The 23,336-nt window shown below is 40.7% G+C and overlaps 2 protein-coding genes across 2 annotated transcripts in view; both read right to left on the bottom strand.

Moving 5' to 3' along the window:
- Window positions 1–2,101: 2,101 nt before the first annotated feature.
- LOC140925014 (uncharacterized) lies at window positions 2,102–3,817 on the bottom strand. The gene is made up of 4 exons (XM_073374976.1): window positions 3,742–3,817; window positions 3,404–3,675; window positions 2,754–2,925; window positions 2,102–2,427 (listed from the first exon to the last, which is right to left on the bottom strand). The coding sequence occupies exons 1-4, from the start codon at window positions 3,815–3,817 to the stop codon at window positions 2,126–2,128; spliced, it is 822 nt and encodes a 273-aa protein (XP_073231077.1). The 3' UTR covers window positions 2,102–2,125.
- Window positions 3,818–13,805: 9,988 nt separating this feature from the next.
- Window positions 13,806–23,336, bottom strand: part of LOC140925010 (uncharacterized) — a 12,882-nt gene continuing 3,351 nt past the window's right edge. Inside the window, exons 3-7 of the mRNA XM_073374973.1 lie at window positions 19,590–19,793; window positions 16,433–17,119; window positions 15,317–15,432; window positions 14,260–14,330; window positions 13,806–14,025 (exon numbers count right to left, since the gene is read on the bottom strand). Coding sequence (XP_073231074.1) covers window positions 13,806–14,025; window positions 14,260–14,330; window positions 15,317–15,432; window positions 16,433–17,119; window positions 19,590–19,793 — 1,298 coding nt within the window. The remainder of the gene's footprint in view (window positions 14,026–14,259; window positions 14,331–15,316; window positions 15,433–16,432; window positions 17,120–19,589; window positions 19,794–23,336) is intronic.

Below are 23,336 nucleotides of genomic sequence, written 5' to 3'. Positions count from 1 at the left end.
GCGGAAAAAAAATTAATGATAACAAATCGTTTTGGAACAGTGAGAAAATAAAACACGGGTGCGAGTTCGTCGTAATTTTTATGTTTTTTTTTTCTCGCACGTAATTGTAGATGCATCATTATACTGACAGTTGTAACTAATCTGAGCGGACAGGGCGTTTATAAGTACGTACACTGTATATTAATTTTACCGGGTTAATTTGTGCTTTAATGCTCTTTGGTTATCGACTTCAAATTAACTGTTCCCCTTCTTAAAATCATTTCTTTTCAATTGTATCAAGATCCTCTCTACAAGGCTCTTGATTGTAAACAAAATGTTTCCACAATCCTCATAGATGAACTGATATTTTCGAATCTGCCACAAGTTTCAATTTGTGTGACTGAAACTAATTATGAAATGTATTATTTTCAATAATTCCAGCTCTTAAAACTATGAAAGGTTTATTTCAGCTCTTATAGTTATATATGCGGTTTTTTTTAAGGATTTTTCATGATGCCTTCGGAAATGTGGCCACCGAATAGACAGCCGCAACTTAAACTAGTAAATGAAGACTGAAGAATTATGTTACTTTGAAATTGTCCATGTATTTATCAAGAAAAGGTAAAATAGCTGGAAGGTTCTGGTCTAACAGACAGTGAAACACTTTCTTTTTTTGGAGAAGGGAAAATATGTGCATGTTTTCTTACCTTGATCCTCTTCCAAAGGTCCTAAAGGAAGCCAAAGGCGGAAAGATTAAAGAACTAGTAATATCGAGTTCAAACGAGACAGAACAACATAAGCTGATTCAAATTTATATGGCAGGTGCCATAATTCATGTTTATTTTATGTCCAGCGTAGAGACGACAATTACAGAGTCTTAATTTACAACAGCATCTCAATTTTACATCACATGACAATCGGCTACCTTTAATTATGATCCTCCCCAAACGAAATTGTTTAGTACACATAAATACCACAGCTTATTTGTGCTTGGATAACGAAGAAAAATAAGTAAACATGAGACAAGCGTTTCTTACAGTCTGCTTATTCAATGTGCTTTTATAAATGAATACCAAAGTTAGAAAAGCTTTATTAAATCTTAATTCTACATATCCTTGTTCACGCAGTCTTTGGTTGAAGAAATGAATTCTAAAATCATAATATACGTTTAAGCACTGCTTATACAAAACGTTTAGTTATCACACCTCATAGAGGAGGGAGGAAATAGATAGTTAGAGAGAATTTAGGATCACTAACTGTCCTTTTATAACAAGAGTTTTTGAAAAACCGGTTCTGCGTATAAAAGGATAATTCACGGCGGAAAGAAAAAAAGGATATCATTCAATACATATTATGGTAAATACATAACCAACCATTTAAAGGAATAAGTAAAATATAGAACGATACGGAATTTCTATTCAAGGACGTTTTTACAGAAATTAATGATATTTTTATCACCCACAATATTACAAAGATCTGCACTTTGCAAAGAAGTGCAAAAACGGCGTGACCTATTTTTACCAGCCAGCAGGGCTTACTTTTCCGTTTCTAAAGGAGGATTAATCACGTAATTAAGCATGTGTTACTAAAACCTTGCGTGAAACGCTCGTTAAGATAATACAGACACGCAACACCTCGCAAATCTCTTTGTGAAAAGGGGATACCCGAGTAAACTAATAACCTTCTAAGTAATTACCATCAAAATCATTACCACAATCGATATCATTCATAATTATCATAATGAAACAATACAAACAGTCATTTACAATTTTCTTTAAGTACAGCATGAAAAGTTTTGTCTTGAACTTTATCTATATAATTTCTGTTCCTCCCTTTATCTGTCCCATGGAAGGTAATGCTGTTCCGGAATCGGAAATAGGAAATCGGAAATCGCGAGCTTTGGAATTCGTAATTTGATTGGAGTTCCACTGTCAAGAAATCCAGAATGTACAGTCTCTCTTGGATTACCTTACATACCGGGCGAAGTAATTTTTCACATACTTAGCACGTCTATTATTATCCAATTTATTGGACACTTACAACTTAACTTGCTAAGATTTTTTTAGTTTTGTTCTGTATCTTTTTCTGAGTTATACGCAAGCAATAGCTTTCGAACTACCGCGGTCGAGTATTCGACATCAACGATTTAGTCTGCTGAATCTAAGTTATCAATATGTGAACATCCCACCGTATAAATGTTAGAGGGACCAACTCTGGAACGAAGAAACTCTTGAACATCCGCAGAAAGAGCCTGATGTGTTTTACAGTCCTTCCCTCTATCGTCTTCCCATGAATCTGCTTCACCCCTTAATTTCCTCAAACGCACAAGTTCGCTGACGTGCCTCGCTTTCAAGACAGCAGCTACTTGGCGCATGCGCAGGAAGAAATCCTCTGTCATAATTCGCATCTCTTTCAAGAATATTAAATTGTCCTCCGCATCATTTGAATCTGAAACCACAACGAATAAAAAGACGATTATCAAACACTTTATAATAGGTCACTTCGGAGTTACAAATACTCTCACGTTGAAAACGAGGCCGACTTCAAAACCTTTCTTGTGAAGATGAAATTTATTTGCATGAGAGTGAAGAATCTTTTTTTAAAAAATCAATAGCTCGGCACTTAGCCTCGCCTTGAAACAGAGGCTTGGAGCAACTCTGAGATGGAACATTGGAACAATTTTGTAAAAGCGACTTTTTTTGATATTGACATTGAGGTATCAGGTATTGTATGAAGAAAGTCTTAGAATCGCTAAATCAAGAAAAAAAAGTTACCTTCGCTCTTAACTCTGCTGCTGCCTTTACAACAGTGCCATATTTCCCAAATTACACCAGCAATCACTGCAGTGGCAAGGGCATAACTACAATACAGTAATGTGGTTTTGAATAGGGGGCTCGATATGTCGAACAGACCCGTCGATACCTCAAGGGCCAAATCTTTACCAGGCTGAAGAAAATAAAATTAACATCATAGTGGATACTAATTAGTAGGTATGTCTAAAATGAATAAACGTTAAATTATTTTAAACAAACGATTTAAACTGATTACTAAGGGCCTATTTACATGGAGGTGGCGGACCCCAGATAGGTGAGGAAACATGGGGCGGGTTACCCCACATATCATGTAAACGTGATCAAATTAAAATGTGAGATTATATGGACAGGCGGGTTTTCCACCTAAGCTGGTTACCTCACCTACTTGGGGTCCCCCACCTCCACCGTAACAGGCCCTAAAATTAGCTGTCCTGCGGTTGTATAGAGAATCTTTTTGACAAGAAGTTCTAAACGGAAAAAAAGGCAAAAATAATTGTCTAAAAAAATTTTTTTTAGGTAGGCTGCTATTCATCATCATCATCATCATCATCATCATCATCATCATCATCATCATTCTCACCCTCATCGTCATCACCACCATCATCAGTTACCTTGATAGAATCTATGTTTCCTTCAATCTTTTCGAAGATGTCCCTTATGTTCTTCTTCTTAAACATATTGAAACACTTCTGCAATACACCAGATTCAGCGCCCAGGACTACTCCATGAGTGGAAGAGTAGTCAAATATCTCATGTATTTCTAAGTGATCGGCGTCTTCAAATAGAGCTTTCTCACTGCCAATTGCGTACGTGTCGAATAGCGCATGCTTCACTTTCCCAGTCTCCAAAGCTGAGAAAACTTCACGGAACGAGGCGTACGAAGCTGAAAGTAATCATTCGGAATATTAAGAAAATATTGAGAATTAGAATCTTCTTCATTTAGTAGTACAATACAAAGCAAGAAGCCTGTTTATGCCTACGATAAGTTGGTAGCGGCCTTGCAATGTCTTGTCCGATCGAAGCATGCCAGAACAACAAACGATGGAGTATTTATAATAGCTCTTAAGTCGTTTATTTCTGTTGATTTATCACGCTATCTACAAAATCCATACACCACATACTAAAAATTACCATTATCCATTTTAAAGTTCTTTCGCCATCCAAACCGATACTCCGGAGTATGCTGTACGGCAGCAACCTTGAAAGTAAGACGTAATATATAGATTTAGCCAAGGCTAAAAGGGAAAATTTCGTATGATGTTTTATCTTTCTGTACACCTGAGCCCGCGATACAGTCTTGTGACACTGGTCAGCGGGTAGCCTATTTTCACAGCTGTCAATTGACCATAATACGGATGTCCAATATCAAGTAAACACAGACTGTGTATGGGTTGGACTCCAAGCTAGTAACTGTGACATTTCACACTTGCTAACACGAAGGGATAGAGGTACTGACGGACGATTTTGTCACAATCAAAATTTCTTGGATGCGTAGAAAACTAAATCTTATTACCCATCGTGTACTGCTGCTTCGCGCGCGAGAGAGCTCCGTTATAATGAAACTTGAAAAGGCTATATTGCTAACAACAGTTTACTCTTCTCTTTTCTTCTTTAGGTTGTTTGTTTTGTTTTCCCAGTGTAGATCGTGTGATAACTTTCCAGAGAACTATTTCTTTTAAATTTTGTCTTATTCACGTGCATATAATTTATACGTCGCATAATTTATGAAAAGAAAAGAGGATGAATTCGCCTGAGACCTTTATTGGGAAAACAGAATGTACAAGCTAGAGTGGTGTATTGTAAAAAAAAAAATGAATAAAGGCGCGTAAAAACATTTTCATACTTAAAAAAGACAACGTTATAAAGTGGAAATATCTGTGGCAGTTTGCAAAGTAAAATCTGGCGCTGAACAAAAACGAATGTTCAGCCTTAATGACCAAAGATCACCAACTGAAGTAACGAGAAAACAGGAGCGTTAGTAGAATAAGGAAGTATTTACCTTGTTGCCAAATGCAGAGACGTCCAAGTTGACAATGAATACAGTTAATGCTGTAGTAATTGACCCATTCAGGATTCCGATAACCACTAGTCCCATAAGGATCCAGAACACAGAAAACAATCTGCCAGAATACGTTACCGGAGCTCTATCTCCATAACTGAAATAATAAAGGAAAAGTTCAATAGCTACTTGACTGACCACACAGAAATTCGGTATCTTCAGAACATTTTCAAGGTTCGTGTGGAGTTTTGCAAACCTCGAAACGCTTATTTCCGTGTTAGTTTGCCGTCCTGTAGAGTATTTTTTTGCTTTTGGGTAATGGGCAAGGGTTCAGGTGAGTCATCTTGTAACTAAATCATAAACCAAGACCAGCATGCAACTATTCTGAGCAAGCAAAACGTTAAAGCTACGTGTCAGGGGTGGACAAACTAGATTTCAAGTTTTGTTCAAGCCCTGCTTTTCTCTCTCTTTTACTTTCCAAAGTTTAATTCTCCATCTTTGACACTGACTCGTCCCCGGTCGTCTCTTATTATCTGTAGGCGATCATGGAACTGTCGCGGTAGACTACATGATTTCGGCATCTCGGCGAAGGGGAAGATGAGAAGGATAGAGGGAAAAGAAAGAGAGTCTCATCTTTTCCCTCCTTCCCATCTCCCCCTCCCCGCGCGCATCTTCCACCCGCATCCCTCGTTAACATTTAATTAGAAGACAAAAGAGACTACTGGGGACGAGTCAGCCTTTGACACCTTCTCCCTGCATATCGGCCCTGCAATCTATCAGTAGATTTATTCTGAGCGACTAAATACATACCCAACTGTAGTAGCTGAGATATACGACCACCACATGCCTTCTCCAGTACCCCGTATGAAGGATGACTTGAACTGTTCGGCATTTTCGTTTCTCTCCTACAAGTCATTTAACATCATATTCTCAGGCCTTGTCCCAACGTATCCGGAAATTTTTTAAAACGAAGATTTTTTTCCTCCAAAAAAAAAATAAAAAGCGTGCACTAACAGTGTATTCAAATTGTTTTCGCCCTTCCAGACGAAAACGCTTAAAAAATGGAAAGACGATACTATACACACATGCCCTTACACAGGGTGTGCGCTGTATGATGTGTGGCACCATCGTATTCGAAAATCTCCATTTTTGTCCGTCCACACGAAAGCGGTAAACCGGCGTTTCCAAAACTCTTCCTCCTCATAATTATACAGTGACAAAAAGATGAAAAGGGACGGGAACAACCCACTGTGTGCACTCTCGACAAAGAAAATTTCATCGTAATCTTCATCCGTGTGGGTTGAGATGTAGTGCCCTCTTTCAAGCTGTGAAAATTCAAAAACTGCAATTCAGTGTAACTTGAATAACAAATCAATCAAAACTCACCAAAACCCATATAACCACACCAGCCAGACAGACGGTTACCATGGTAACTGACGCAATAGGCCACACTCCCAAAACGGCAGCAAGCAATGTGTGACTACCTATTTCAGTATAGGAGGCTGTACTGATAACATGAGCTATACCAGGCGACTCAATAAGGTCGATGAATTTAAAGGTGCTCTTGTATCTACAAAAAAAAAAAATAGAGGAAAACAATAAATGTGTTCACACCACACCTTGGATATCACCCCTTCTTTATTCTTGCGAGAGAAGACAACATGTTTATGAGAAGAGTCAGGGAGGCTATCGAAATCCAACATTGAACAGGGAAGCTGGTTACGAGCTCCCCGCGATCCCGATGATTCAAATCAAACCAATTTCCTCTTCCCAGAACGTTCAAGAAATCAGGATTCAACTGTACATGTACTTGTTACATTATCAGGAATTAACACAATTTTCCCTTACTCAGTCTGTCCTTTAAGTCCATAAACCGGGAAAGAAAAATCAAACTCCTGTGAAATCCCTTTTACCATATCGTTGTAACTTATATTTTCTGAATGTCCCTGTGCGCCAAAGTCGACGTAAGACTTGCCGTTCTTTTTACAACTTCTACAACACGTGAACACGATGTCTTCTATTATTGGTGGAATAATTCCACCAATGGAAGCACTGGAAGTCGATCGGTTGGAGGCGTGATCAACATATGGCGGGAAGAATATCCAGTTGGTTGATAGTCTTTTATGGCAGTCACATGTTTCTATAGACAAAAAAATAGGGCTTTTATCTTGAGACACGAAGAATATGGCAGCGCTCTCACGACACGCAAATTGCGTAGCTAAGTGTGCGATTTCCGTTTTGCTGATCTTATTTTTATACGTCCTAGACATAATGAATAAACTGATTGAGAGATTGCGAATAGAGAGATTAAGGGTCACGTTTACGGCAAACGGCAAACGTGAATTTGTACCACGTGACCAAGTTTTACCTTAACTTGCGCTTTACCGGTCATTTCTTCTACCCCCAAAATAGTAGCTTCAGGTTAGTCTTGTCTATAACATATGTCTTGGACTGTTTTAGCTGCACGTTTTAGAACTATTTTTGCCGTTTAACGTAAACATGACTGTAAATCTCTCTAATAGCATAACTCGGAGAATCATAATTTAGAATAGAACTGCATTGCTACGGTACTGTTCATTATTGTCTGTACGTAAAAAAACTACTGAACGCTCAAAAAAGCTTCCATCAAAACCTTAAAATACGATGTTTCATCAAAGACACTGTCCTCTTAAGCACGTAGTGTTTTGTTCAGGAGATCTCAGACAAGACTGGGTTATAGGTAATGTACCTGCATACGTAATAGCCGCAGGTCCTTCTCCTTTAATAGTCTCTCCCCAGACCTCTATCTTGTAAGTTGTATATCGGTTGAGGCCATTAATAACAGTAGACAGAGTGTCGTTGGAAACAATCACAACTTTTGGTTCTCCTTTAAGATTCGTTCCGTCGGCTAACTTAACGGGCGTGACACGCACGTGATAGCTACGTAGTATACCATGAACATTCTGTGCGGGAATTGGACGCCAGTGCACAGGAATGGTGGAGAGAGAAGTGTGATTTTCGGCGGTCAGTTCTTGCGGAGGGAGGCTGGGAACTGCAAGTAAGAATAAATATTGATACTTTTGACTAAGATACTAAGTTGTGTTCAATACAAAGAGCTTGATAGTATGTAACACCCGATTTATACCAGAAAAGCTACGGGATCTGCTCTAGCTCACACACGTCCCTTTCCAAAGTAACCACCATGAATAAAGAGAAACAGCGGCCTTTAGTTTTCAAAATATAAGTGACTGGCTTTTTTAATACCACCATTGTCAGGACGCCCCATTTAGAGTAGTCCAGCACCTCTATTTCAAGCGGTCGTCGAAAAAATATTGCCTTTTGTGTTGAGGGTTAGGGTTATTCTTTGTGTGGTTATCCTATTGTTTTCACAGCCAATTGTGTGAACCGTTCAGTGAGGTGCTGTTTGACCTCCATTTAAGGGAATCCAAGACAGTCTTGGATTCTGGATTCCAAACTTTGGATTCTGGATTCCAGATACTGGATTTCGGTTTTCAATCGTTAGCGGGATTCCGGACTCCAAAGACCAGGATCCCTGATTCCACAAGAAAAACAATTCGGATTCCAGCTGCCATAGGAGAAAATTCCCTGGATTCCGATTTCGGATTACCTTCCATGAGGCAACTCAGTAATGAACACTTCAAACGAATAAAAACTGCATAACGTTACTTTGAGCTGAAACTACAATAGCAAGAAAACTGAAGTCGACAGGGGTAAAAGGTGATACGAAGCCTCTTTGCTTTTCACCTACCATCTTCATCTGTCCATATCTCTATGGGATCACTGAAGACACCATCGCCAAACTCATTGAAAGCTGAAACCGTCACTAAATAAGGAGTAAACTTATCAAGACCTTTGATTGGTATTTCCTCCCCCTCTGTCGTAAATGTGATGTTCGAAGAGCTGTCGTTTCCATGCGTCCGCAATGACACGTTGTAGCCTAAAATCAATCCGCCTCGATGTTGCAAAGGGACTGGCGCCCAATAAATAAACAAGCTTGTAGAAGAGAGTCGTTCGCCTGACACGTTCACTGGTGGATGAGAGGGGCCTGGTGACAAGATAAATCACGTGACTTTCACTCGTAACCATGATGATATATACATATTTTATCTTTGAAAGAAAGCGGTTCGGAAGAGATGTTGAAAACGGCCCAACAAGCAAATGAAAGTAGATTTGAAGTTTCATGGGCATCTAGGGGGCTTTTTGAGGATTAAACTGGAGGTGAAAAGTATATCATCTAAACGCAAAACGTGAATCCAGCGAAGATCAAATGTCAAAACTAAGATAATTGGGGCCCCGTTCATGCTGAAACAACTCCGACATTTTGGGACTGACGTTTCTTAGTAGAAAAATATTTTGTTTAATACGAAAGTGAGGTTAACGATTAACATTTTTAAACGAGAGGGTTCCATAAGTGACTCACCGCTCTGTTCTGTGACTACGAGCAAATTTTCGCTCCAAGAGCCATTTCTACACTGCGTGACTGTGCGTAACGCAACGCTGTAATTGGTTAATGGTGTTAACCCGTTCAAGTACACAGATGGGTTTGTCACGTTGGTGTGTTGGAAATTCACCGTGTCCTTTACAGGTACTTGGGTGTATTGAATGAAATACGCTTTCACAAAGGGGGAAGGGTGGAGCAACCATTCCACAAGTGCTGTTGAAGAGCCTAGAACACGTACTGAAATATTTTCTGGTGGCTTCAAAGGATCTGAAAGACAAAGGCATGCTTAAAAAGTGAAAATTGCTGCAAATGAGCTGTTAAATCCGTATGGTGAAGGAACTTGATTATAACCACCTCGCCCAGATTGAACGCTTGTTCGCCACAGCAAGTTTGAAAGACGAAATTGAGAAAAGAAAAGAGTGGGGGAGGACAGGGGCTGGTAGCCCGGGATAATCGGTGGCGGGAGGAGTGTAGGGTGCGGGAGAGGAAAGGGACGGAAGTGGGGGAGTTCTAGAAGGGTGGGAAGGAGGAGAAATAGGGGGAAATTACGCAACAATGCATGATATTTCGATATAGAAAAAGGTATAAAGGGAGGAAGAAAGCAAGGTAAGAGAGGCGGCAAGTTTGGACCTCTCTGCTACCCCCCTCCCCCCCCAAAAAAGGGGGGAACACATATTGTACAAGTGCATAACTGTGACATTTCTTACCATTCTCTCCCGTAACCACAAAAACTGGTTCACTCGTCTGATTCTTAGCGCATCCACCATATTGCTCAAAGTAGATGCTGTAGTTTGTCTGCGTATCAAGATCATCTATCAAAACATAACGTTCTGACCCAGTTACGTTTACACGCCTTGACAACGTTTTGTCTAAGCTTGTATCGCGATATACCATTGATAAAGATGACGCGACATCAAAGTTCTCGGGCCAACAAACACAGATGGATGTGTTTCCGCAGGAATGAGCAGTCAATCTGGGGACTTAAATAAGACAAATAACTTCTGGAAGTTAAACCTTCGAGTTAAAGTGAGAATAACTAGCAGCTGATGTAAATGTCAAGTATATGAGCAATCTTGATTTTTTAATGAATTACGTCATTCATTAAAATTTAAGATGGCGCCCAGACTTATTAAAAACGTCTATACTGATATAAAAGTAGGGCCACACTACAATCACTGAGACAACAACTGCAGCAACGTATTCCTGAGGAGCTAAGTCTGCATTCATTGTCCAGTTTTATCTACTTCAACCTAAACCATCCATATAGTTAATTATCACCGTTTTTCTATTTTATCCAAATATCTTTGCAATTTCAAGATAATTTTCAAGGTTTGGACACTGCAAATTCATCACTAAAAGTATAGCAATAGACTCTATTTACTACCTGGATTCGACTTTTGCATTTAGGAGGCACAACAAAATGAGCCGGTGGATGTCTAATGCAAACGTCAGCGGCTTCGTTTTTACATAAGGAAAAACTTCAACTCCCGGGGATTGCTTTGGAACACCAACATGGTCGCCGTTTCATTCTTTTGGTACACCAGTATTGCGGTCGTGACATCATTTGAAAACGCTCAATTAGAGAAGTTTCATCAATGACACTTACCAGTGTAGTTTGTTGGCTGCAAAGTTTCAGGAATGCTACGCTGTCCAAGCCCAGCGATCGTTTTACCCGCCACGGTCACACTGTAAGTTTGATAAGGCTCGAGTACACGTATTGTAACAGAAGACACTTCTGCATTTGTTAGTGTGACCAATTCGTTGACGTTTGTTTGGTTGAACGGCTTGTAAAGCACTTCATACCCATCTAGAGTGGGAAAGTAGGGTATTTTTTCCCAGCAAACTTGGATGGTCGTTGAGTCTAAGCTAGCGAGCGTCACGTTTGTAGGCGCAACTATGGGAACTAAAAGGAAACACTTAATTGTCATTTGTTAATGCAATAAAATTGGATCAATTTAGGTTTCCAGGAAATTGCCCGCCTACCCCTCCCCTAAACCACCATTAACACATACTTTTCACTTAAGGCAAAATGTTGGCTTAGGAGAAGGTAGGTGGGTAGTTTCGCCTCCCCACTGAACACATAACCACTCATAAGGACTCTGTAACGATCCTCGTGGGCAGTCCAGATCGATCAACTGTTATTACAAAAATTGGTTGCTTTATGAGAAGAGGGGAGACCATTAGAAAGACGAATTAAAGCAAAGAATAGAACCAGCAATAAAGATCATTGGATCAATGATTTCTGTTGATACTACACGTTCGACAGTATCACGTGGTAAATATTTTATAACCAAAGAAGTTGCAGAAAATCAACAGTTGTTGTAAACACAGCTCTGTATTTCGAAACCATATTTTAAACTTTGTAACAAGTGGTTTATGATGTCACATACCAGTTTGGTTGGTAATTACAAAAACTGCGCCCGTTCTGGGACCAATCTTCGACTGCGTAAATCCAGCAACTTGAACTGAGTAATTATAAAACTGGTTCAGTCCGGTAAGGAAGGTTGAGTTCTGTTCAGGAGATGTTATGGTCACATTTAACTCGGAAGAAACCACAAGACTTCTTCTTTTTCGAGTCTGTGCAGAGGCCGCAAGTGGCGCGTAGAAAATGACGTAACCCAGTAGAGTCTCGAAAGAGATTGGAGACCAGGAAACAGCTATGGTGGTCGTACTATAAGCATACGCGTATAGTTCTTTTGGAGGCTGATCCAAGCTGACTGTAAATAACATTGCAAAGTGAGAAAGAAAGCCTCAATTTGTTGATAACAGAGAAATTTGAGTCCCCTAGTGCTTAAGAGAAAGATTTTATGATAGTGCAAGGATTTCAAAATGTACAAGGATTTGTATAGGAAACCACTCAAACGGGATTGCGTGGCAAGAGTAGTTATGTTTTTCCCATACAAACCCTTCTGATTTTCGGCAGGTGTTGCAGTCGATACTTTTGAAATATACGGCTCAAAATCTACAGGTTACCAAAGTTTAATATGCTCTTTCGGCTCCGCCTAAATTCATTATTCCAAAGGAATTGTTTTCGTGTTTTTAGGAAACTGATCACGTGACTAACTATTGCAAAAGACCTGTTAAGAATATTTTCTAGCGGAAAGAAAAGCGTTCTCTGTTAATTCCATAATTGCAGGCTTATTAAGTAACTAACCGTTCCGTTTATGCACAATGAATACCGGTCGTGAATAGGTGCCAATTACGAACCCCTCCGCTGCAGCGCGAACACTGTAATTGACCGATGATTCCAAATTTGCGCAAACAGCTACAGCACCAGGATCAGCAGGAACTTTGACGTCACAAGAAATGTCCAGGGGATCATCAGCACGAGACACCATTACTCTGTACTGTCTAACAGCTGAGGAGTTAAAATTCACCCAGTGTACCTCTAGAGTGTTATTCACATTGTATGCTGTGACGCTTGTTGGAGCTGAAACACAGTTTGAAAATTAATAAGAAATTAATAATTAATAAAGGAAACACAAGAGGTAAATGGGTCGCTTCTTAGATCGGGAGAAACGCAAACTTGAAAACTTTCGTCGCGCCGTTTCTCGGTTCCTTCTGTAGGAACCGAGGCACAGATTACGCACAACAAAAGAAACAATACAACCAAACAATAAAGCCCCCAGGAGAACTTTATTGTTTGATTTCTTCGGTGATGAGCTTGTTTCTCCCGACCTGACAGACAGTCCCTGGGCCTTCTAGAACGATGCTGGGTAACGTTTCCGCCGACTACTCTGGGAGATATAGGGACATCTGGATCACCGAAGATGCCTTTTCACACACCCTCTGGTTGTGTCTCTACTATGATAAGCGCTCCTTTGGCCAATCTGATTCTGAGTATATCGCGCTATCTGCAAGCTATAGTTGGTTTGTGACTCTAATTTGACCAACCTCTCCTGGGTCTCTCAAGATGACTTTTAATCATCCTCAACCGAATTAGCCTAACTTGAAAGGCATGCTAATTCCAGTCAACTACCGAGGACAAAAACAAGGCGCGTTCATATCATTAACCTACCTGTAAATTTCGTCCACACAAGCTTTGAGTCACTTTTTCTGCCAGCTCCGTTTAGAGTCACAACCCTCACAAACACCAGATATGCCGTCCAATCCTTGAGTCCCGTAAGCAAGTGGGACCTTTTAGCCGATAATATGCGCTTAGATTTGAATTGTTCTTCTTCCAACTCTTTGTAGAAAACAACGTAACCTTGAAAGATGCCTGTTAAGTTCTCCACATACGAGCTTTCCATGGTGACATTTACCGAACCTATGCTTGTCATGTTCGTTGCAGAAAAGGCAATTCCCTCAACGTCCACTGAACAAACAGAGAAACAAATCATCTCAAAATGAAGAGCCTTTACAGCACGGCATCCCTTGGCCTTCTTTTTTTTTTTCAAGAAATTCACGAAATCATTTGGTACGAGCAAGGGAGACTTGTTTGAAATATTTCAAAAATAACCTAACAAACTCGTGTAATTTTCGTAACGGTACAGTTTGGTGTGGCAGATTTTTGATTTTACGACATGTGAGGAAAGAAAAGCAAGGGTTCGTTGTCAAATATTTTCTGTGTTATCTACTTGAAAACTTGGGCATTCAATATTTCGGTAATGCCCGCGATGCAAAATATATCATTGCATGTTGACATAGAGTTACAAAGCGTACCTTCCTCAGACTGAATATCTACTACCGTCCATGAATTAGTGGGAAGAATTGTTCCAGCTCGAAGCGGGTCCAACGCGTCCCCACTCCTCTGGTCAAAAACAACGGTTAGGTAACCTGAGTGGGTTTTCGTTCTGTTAAATAAAAAGAGTTCTGCATTTACCAAAGACTCAATTAAATGTTTAGATATGTCAAGTCATTATTTCAGTTAGAAATAAAGTTAGGGTCATTTTGACCACCACCCTCCCCCTTCCAATCCTCCGCCAAAAAAGATATACATTTTCTTCCTGGCAAGCTTCACATCCATGCCCACCCCTGAAAATAAAGTATTAGTTACAAAGTAAAAACAAAATCCTAATAATTCTCACCCGATATTTGCGAATTCATATTTGTTCACTGCCACGCTTGAAACGTTATTCTCGCCAACAAGAGTAGCTATCTGGCAAAGAAATTTAAAAAAAAGTTCAAAACAGCATTATTTCCGGTCATGATTACAAAAAAATGGGCAGCATTCTTTTCTCTAGGTAAAAGAGAGGACGTCAGATTACAGCAAACACCCGCATATAAGAACAAATGGATTAACAACACCAGGCTGAAATTTGGCCAATAAAGCCCCATTTTTAAAAGAACAAGATCAGCCTGAAAATTGTAACATGTTCTTATCAAATGGAAAAAGTGTCATAATTACAAAACATGCAAGTTTAGGTTTGGTGTCAGATAACTTCATTTGTTAATATAATCAAATTACAGAATAATTATTTATTTTATTTTCCTAAAATATGCTAAATATACCTCTAGCAACATGTTGTGGATAGTACTACTCAATAAAAATTTAAGAACATTTGGAGGCTGATTTGTCATTAAGCACCCGATAAATAAGAACTCAATCAGCCTGACCTCCGAAATCGTGTGTTCTTATATGCGGGTATTTACTGTACTGGGGAGCCAATGTCCTTTTCCTTTTAAAAAGAAATATACGTCTAAGCCTGTAAGTGTTTATGATTTCTTAGAGAGGCAAGACCGTAAAATTTTCAAAAAAGTTTCTAATGCGAAAGGACATCCACTTTTATCTATTATGCCTCGTGTTAAACCCTCTAGCTACAATCTTAGGGAAGAAACTTGTTTTAAACCTAAGATTAACACTATGCGCTTCAAAAACTCTTTTATTAATCGTTTAGCTTTTAAATATGAATTAGCTATGTAATATACTAGATATATATATACCGGTATATATTTTTTAATTCTTACTTTTTAACTTTTTAAATTTCTTACACTTACTTGTAACAAAAGATATGTATTTTTATCTCTTGATGAATAAAGACTTTATATATATATATATATATATATATATATATATATATATATATATATATATATATATATATATATATATATAGTAATACTGCAGTTAACTCTCAGATATACCTCAGATATCAATGACGACGTTACGCTCTCCATTCGTTCAAAGTCGACGAATGTCGACGCAGCTTGATTAGTGAAAATCTCTCTCTCCACTTTTATTTTTACCGTGGAAAAGGTAGCTGCGAAGAAAACATTACAGCTAATAACTGATCAGTTAAAAGTATGATTAAACGCTACCGAGTCGAGGCCGTTTAGAAAGGCTACGCTAGAGACAGAAGGGGATGTTTACATGGAGGGAAGAAGATCCTAGAAGGCGGATCAACTTTACGTTGGGTTTACATGTAGAAGTTTTAGTCCGTATGATGCCCAAGTAAAGAAGGTTCGAGAAAAAAACATCATACCCGTGTTTTTAAGGTGCAGAAACACCTAGTTAACTTTATTTTTGTAATTTTCGTTGTGACTTGTAAATAAAGTTTTAAAGATCTTTTGAAATACTTGATAAAGCCATCTTCGGTTACATTTATTACTAGAGGAAATTTTTCCAGATTTAAAATAACTCCGAATTTATGATCACATTTAGGGTATTCGGATTCGTAACCATTTGCACACATTATTTTATCTGAGAAACTTCTTTGGGATAAGTCGCTGAAGATTCAGGGTTAAAAATCTCCAGGCACCTGTCCTAACCGGGACGTTTTATTTCAGATCCACGCGATCTGACTGCGTGCAAACTACATACGAGTCCAATTCCAAAATGTGTCGGATTCTTTACAAATCGAAAAAAAAGCACCTATTCTAGTCTAAACTTAGCCTTACTCGTTTTCAGGAGCACGTAATAGAGAGCATAGATTTAAAGACGAGAATGACTGCGAGTACGAGAGTTAACTTAAAGTTTTGTCGCGTATTGTCAAAAATATTCAGCCCGGAAAGCTTCACTGTGCTATTTTTTACCTGAAAAATTAGTGCGGTTATTTTTATTGGAGAAGGTTTAGCCCTTTCCCGGTTGCAAAATGATTTAACTTCAAAAATTTGATAACTTGTTTCCGCCAAAATGACGTTGGTTCCGCAAGAGCACTACTTAGTACTGAGAAAATCTCGTACTCGTAGTCATCCTCGTCTCGGAATATAAAGCTCTCTAATATCAAAGGATTACATTGATGCAGCTAGGCCGTAATCTACCTTTATAACAATCATAAACTTGAGTTATGACCGCGTCGCCAAACGTTTCATACCAAATTACCAAGTCGTCGAACGAAGCAATGGGCAAGCCATTCGATGAGTCTCCGACCTGAGCAGTTGGCGATACAAAAGCATGGACAAGACTTTCCACATCGTAATATAAAAGCTCTTGCCTCTCTCCATTAAAAAAGAAGCTCAAAGAACTGCATGTTCCGATGGTAATACTGGCATCGAAAGAAAGTACAAAATGCGACCAGATATTCTCTGGAGCACTGTAAATCCATAAACAAGTTTGGGTTTTTTGGCGCAGTTCTACCGCAACATGATCAAGAGAGCTGTTATACTGAAAAACTCTCAAGCCTCTTGAGTCTGCCTTTTCAGTTGCTCCAGTAAAAAGAAATGTTTGCCCAGCCTCTTTATTACTGTGCTTTAGCCAAAACGAGACAGTAAGACCTTGTACGCAGAGCTCAGGGTCAGAAATACAGCCTGTATCGTTAAATAAAAAGATCGTACGAAGCTCTCCATTTGTAGATACAGCGTAATCTTTAGGACCAGCGGTTCTTCTAGGGAAGACCCCAGACCATTTAAGAGAGTTATCTTTGGCGGTATGTACGTCCTTGGGATCGTCAAAAGGAAAATGATGCTTCGCTGTGAGAAGCAAAGCCTCTAGCTTCAAAGATGGGTAATCTAAGGAAAAATAAAAGAAAAATGTGTCCTATGTTTTCTATCATTATGAGTCTTTTCACTAAGAGAACAAAAGCGACTTCCAACATGTGGTTTGCACCAAAACGTGGTAAAACAAACGGTTCTCAATTCTCTCCTCACGTTTCGACGCCTTTGATCTATACCTAAACTAGGAATGACTAACGATCTTCAATGTTTCAACAAGGTGGAACAGTGTGGCGGAACAATGGAACAGTGATGGTGGAACTGTGTGGTGGAAAAGTGGAACAGTGGTAGTGGAACAGTGGAAAAGTGTGGTGAAACAGTCGAACAGTCATAGTGGAACAGTCGAACAGTGATGGTATAAAATGGGTGGTAGAACAGTAGAACAGTGATGGTGGAACAGTGTCGTTAAACAATGGAACAGTGATGATGGAACTGTCTGGTGGAACAATGGAACACTGATGAAACAACACTGTGGTAGTCCAGTGGAACAGTAATGGTAGAACAGTGTGGTGGAACAGTGAAACAGTGATAGTGGAAAAGAATTGTGGAACAGTGATGGTGGAACAGTATGGTGGAACAATAGAACAGTCATGGTGGAACAGTGTGGTGGAAGAGTAAAACAGTGATGGTGGAACAGTGTAGTGGAGCAGTGGAACAGTGTTGGTGGAACAGTGTGGTGCAACAGTGGAAAAGTGATAGTGGAACAGTGAAACAGTGTAGTGGAACAGTGGAATAGTCATGTTGGAACAGTGTGATGGAACAGTCGAACAGTGATAGTGGAACAGTGTGGTGAAAGAGTGAAACAGTGAAACAATGATAGGGGAACTGTGGAACAGTGATGGTGGAACAGTGTCGTGGAACAGTGCAAAAGTAATGAAGGAACAGTGTGGTGAGACAGTGGAACAGTGATGGTGGAAAAGTGTGGTGGAACAGTGAAACGGTGATGGTGGAACAGTGGAAGAGTGTTGGTGGAACAGTGTGATGAAAAAGTGGAACAGTGATGGTGGAACAGTAGAACAGTGTGGTGAAACAGAGGAACAGTGATGGCGGAACAGTGTGGTGGTAGAGTGGAACAGTTTGGTGGAACAGTGGAACAGTGTCGTGGAACAGTAACGGAGGAACTGGGTGGTGGAACAGTGGAACTGATAGTGGAACAGTGTGGTGGAACAGTGTTGGTAGAACAGTGTGGTGGAACAGTGGAACAGTGACAGTGAAACAGTGTTAGTGCAACAGTGTGGTGGAACAGTGCGACAGTGAAGGTGGAACAGTGGAACAGTGATAGTGGAACAGTGTGGTGAAACAGTTAAACAGTGATGGTGGAACAGTGTTGGTGGAACAGGGTGGTGGAACAGTGCGACAGTGAAGGTGGAACAGTGTGTTGGAACTGTGGAACAGTGATGGTGGAACAGCGTGGTGGAACAGTGGAACAGTGAAGGTGAAACAGTGGAACAGTGTTGGTGAAACAGTGCAACAGTGATTGTGGAACAGTGGAACAGTATTGGTGGAAAAGTGTGGTGGAACAGTACAACCGTGATGGTGGAACAGTGTTAGTGGAACAGTTTGGTGAAACAGTGCGACAGTGAAGGTGGAAGAGTGGAACTGCGTGGTGGAACAGTGAAACATTGTTGGTGTAACAGTGAAACATGTACAGTGATCGTGGAACAGTGATGGTGGAACTGTTTGGTGCAACAGTGGAACAGTGATGGTGGAATAGTGTAGTGGAACAGTGGAACAGTGATGGTGGAATAGTGTGGTGGAACAGTGGAACAGTGATGGTGGAACAGTGATAGTGGAACAGTGTTGTGGAATAGTGAACCAGTGATAGTGGAACAGTGTGGTGGAACAGTGGAACAGTGTTGGTGGAAAAGTGGAACAGTGTTGGTGGAACAGTGTGGTGGAACAGTGTGGTGGAACACTGTTGGTGGAACAGTGTGGTAGATCAGTGCAACAGTGATGGTGGAACAGTGTGGTAGAACAGTGCGACAGTGAAGCTGGAATAGTGTGGTGGAACAGTGGAACAGTGATGGTAGATTAGTGTGGGTGGAACAGTGTTGGTGGAACAGTGGAACAGTGATAGTAGAACAGTGTTGTGGAACAGTGATAGTGGAACAGTATTGGTGGAACAGTGAAACAGTAATAGTGGAACAGTGGAACAGTGTTGGTGGAACAGTGGAACACTGATGGTGGAACAGTGTGGTGGAACAGTGGAGCACTGATGGTGGAACAGTGTTGGTGGAGAGCGGTTTAAACCAATGCGGTTCCGGTGCAGACCGGATTCACTGGTTTCGTGTGGACGCAAGGCCGATTCGTGTAAAAAAAGTATGCGGTCTTAAAAATATCAGGATTTGTGTGGAAGTAGCCTAAATTACGTCCACAATTAACAATGCACGCGAGCTACTTTATCTATGCCTAAAAGTAGCACGCAGCAGTTATGTCAATAAGGTTTCGTGAATAACCAGAGTTTTAAACGTGTCTAAAAGCACTGTACCTTCAACAATAGCTGTAAGGCCGGAGTGATGGGTGTAGAATCGAGAGGGCGACCCGTTAAAGCGCGCCCGATCTCCAGTAAGGGATTCCCTAGTGTAACACCGCCATTTTTTATTTGTGTTGGTCACATCATAATCAAAGCGGGCGTACGTATTCTCCCCTGGGTGAGCTGTCTCACAGAATTCACCCAACTTAGCTTGAAGGTCTGTAAGAGAACGTACAAAAAACATTCAGTCAGGGTTGTAAGAATGCGCCGGCTACCTTGAGTGTTTCGCCGGCTGGAAATTGTTAGACGAAACGAAAACAATGGAAGATTAAAATATTGTAAAAAGAGAAAATAGAAAAAGGAAAAAGAAATCGTTTTAACCGTGCCCTGCATGATCGTTTTGTGATTTTAAACGGGTTTCGAATCCGCTCTCGCTTAGTTCTTCCCGTCGCCGTAGTAAGATACAATAAAGCGAATAAAAATAGCGTAGATGTATGTAAAAGGGTATGCTTACATTGTCTTTACATAATCTTTCGTGAAGAATGAAGAATAAAAGATACGCAGAAGTTTTAAAAAATCTCTTTTTAAGAAATTTGTATGCATTGGTGTTCTATTTTCTATTTCGAAACAATACTCAAACAAAGTTATCGTTTCCACACTCTAAGAGATATGTGTTTCCCAGGTGGGGGAACATATGTCACTAGGGATACGTGTTTCCCAGGTAGGGGAACACATATCACTAGGGATATGTGTTTCCCAGGTGGGGGAACAAATATCACTAGGGATAAATGTTTCCAAGGTAAGGGAACACATATCACTAGGGATATGTGTTTCCCAGGTAGGGGAACACATATCACTAGGGATATGTGTTTCCCAAATAGGGGAACATATGTCACTAGGGATACGTGTTTCCCAGGTAGGGGAACATATATCACTCGGAATACGTGTTTCCCGGGTAGGGGAACACATATCACTAGCGATACATGTTTCCAAGGTGGAGGAACACATATCACTAGGGATATGTGTTTCCAAGGTGAGGGAACACATATCACTAGGGATATGTGTTTCTTAGGTGGGGGAACACATATCACTAGGGATATGTGTTTCCCAGGTAGGGGAACATATATCACTAGGGATACGTGTTTCCTAGATAGGGGAACACAAATCACTAGGGATACGTGTTTCCCAGGTAGGGGAACATATATCACTAGGGATATGTGTTTCCCAGGTAGGGGAACATATATCACTAGGTATATGTGTTTCCCAGGTGGGGGAACACATATCGCTAGGGATATGTGTTTCCCAGGTAGGGGAACATATATCACTAGGGATACGTGTTTCCCAGAGAGGAGAACACAAATCACTAGGGATACGTGTTTCCCAGGTAGGGAAACATATATCACTAGGGATATGTGTTTCCCAGGTAGGGGAACATATATCACTAACTATATGTGTTTCCCAGGTAGGGGAACACATGTCACTAGGGATATGCGTTTCCCAGGTGGGGGAACACATATCACCAAGGATATGTGTTTCCCAGGTAGGGGAACATATATCACTAGGGATACGTGTTTCCCAGGTAGGGGAACATATATCACGAGGGATACGTGTTTCCCTGGTAGGGGAACAAATATCAATAGGGATATGTGTTTCCCAGGTGGGGGAACACATATCACTAGGGATATGTGTTTGTCAGGTGGGGGAACACATATCACTAGGGATATGTGTTTCCCAGGTAGGCGAACATATATCACTAGGGATACGTGTTTCCCAGATAGGGGAACATATGTCACTAGGGATACGTGTTTCCCAGGTAGGGGAACATATATCACTAGGGATACGTGTTTCCGAGGTAGGGGAACACATATCACTAGCGATACGTGTTTCCCAGGTAGGGGAACATATATCACTAGGGATATGTGTTTCCTAGGTGGGGGAACACATATCACCAAAGATATGTGTTTCCCAGGTAGGGGAACATATATCACTAGGGATACGTGTTTCCCAGGTAGGGGAACATATATCACTAGGGATATGTGTTTCCTAGGTGGGGGAACACATATCACCAAGGATATGTGTTTCCCAGGTAGGGGAACATATATCACTAGGGATACGTGTTTCCCAGGTAGGGGAACATATATCACGAGGGATACGTGTTTCCCAGGTAGGGGAACAAATATCAATAGGGATATGTGTTTCCTAGGTGGGGGAACACATATCCCTAGGGATATGTGTTTGTCAGGTGGGGGAACACATATCACTAGGGATATGTGTTTCCCAGGTAGGCGAACATATATCACTAGGGATACGTGTTTCCCAGATAGGGGAACATATGTCACTAGGGATATGTGTTTCCCAGGTAGGGGAACATATATCACTAGGGATATGTGTTTCCTAGGTCGGGGAACACATATCACCAAGGATATGTGTTTCCCAGGTAGGGGAACATATATCACTAGGGATACGTGTTTCCCAGGTAGGGGAACATATATCACTAGGGATATGTGTTTCCTAGGTGGGGGAACACATATCACCAAGGATACGTGTTTCCCAGATAGGGGAACACATATCACTAGGGATATGTGTTTCCCAGGTAGGGGAACATATATCACTAGGGATACGTGTTTCCCAGGTAGGGGAACATATATCACTAGGGATACGTGTTTCCGAGGTAGGGGAACACATATCACTAGCGATACGTGTTTCCCAGGTAGGGGAACATATATCACTAGGGATACGTGTTTCCGAGGTAGGGGAACACATATCACTAGCGATACGTGTTTCCCAGGTAGGGGAACATATATCACTAGGGATATGTGTTTCCCAGGTAGGGGAACATATATCACTAGGGATACGTGTTTCCCAGGTAGGGGAACATATATCACTAGGGATATGTGTTTCCTAGGTGGGGGAACACATATCACCAAGGATACGTGTTTCCCAGATAGGGGAACACATATCACTAGGGATATGTGTTTCCCAGGTAGGGGAACATATATCACTAGGGATACGTGTTTCCCAGGTAGGGGAACATATATCACTAGGGATACGTGTTTCCGAGGTAGGGGAACACATATCACTAGCGATACGTGTTTCCCAGGTAGGGGAACATATATCACTAAGGATATGTGTTTCCCAGGTAGGGGAACATATATCACGAGGGATACGTGTTTCCCAGGTAGGGGAACATATATCACTAGCGATACGTGTTTCCCAGGTAGGGGAACATATATCACTAGGGATATGTGTTTCCCAGGTAGGGGAACATATATCACTAGGGATACGTGTTTCCCAGGTAGGGGAACATATATCACTAGGGATATGTGTTTCCTAGGTGGGGGAACACATATCACCAAGGATACGTGTTTCCCAGATAGGGGAACACATATCACTAGGGATATGTGTTTCCCAGGTAGGGGAACATATATCACTAGGGATACGTGTTTCCCAGGTAGGGGAACATATATCACTAGGGATACGTGTTTCCGAGGTAGGGGAACACATATCACTAGCGATACGTGTTTCCCAGGTAGGGGAACATATATCACTAGGGATATGTGTTTCCTAGGTGGGGGAACACATATCACCAAAGATATGTGTTTCCCAGGTAGGGGAACATATATCACTAGGGATACGTGTTTCCCAGATAGGGGAACATATGTCACTAGGGATATGTGTTTCCCAGGTAGGGGAACATATATCACTAGGGATATGTGTTTCCTAGGTCGGGGAACACATATCACCAAGGATATGTGTTTCCCA

This window comes from Porites lutea, chromosome 14 (assembly GCF_958299795.1).
Source record: "Porites lutea chromosome 14, jaPorLute2.1, whole genome shotgun sequence".
NCBI lineage: Eukaryota > Metazoa > Cnidaria > Anthozoa > Scleractinia > Poritidae > Porites > Porites lutea.
Note: the sequence above shows the minus strand (reverse complement) of the source record. Positions and strands in the feature narration are given on the sequence as shown.

What these genes read in the sequence shown, in the direction of transcription:
- LOC140925014 (XM_073374976.1), bottom strand. Translation starts at nt 3,817, where the DNA reads ATGCTTCGATCGGACAAGACATTGCAAGGCCGCTACCAACTTATCGTA. An exon ending in GAAACATAGATTCTATCAAG is followed by an intron (nt 2,926 to 3,403) that starts GTAACTGATGAT and finishes TATTTTCTTCAG; the next exon opens with CCTGGTAAAGATTTGGCCCT. An exon ending in CAGCAGAGTTAAGAGCGAAG is followed by an intron (nt 2,428 to 2,753) that starts GTAACTTTTTTT and finishes TTGTGGTTTCAG; the next exon opens with ATTCAAATGATGCGGAGGAC.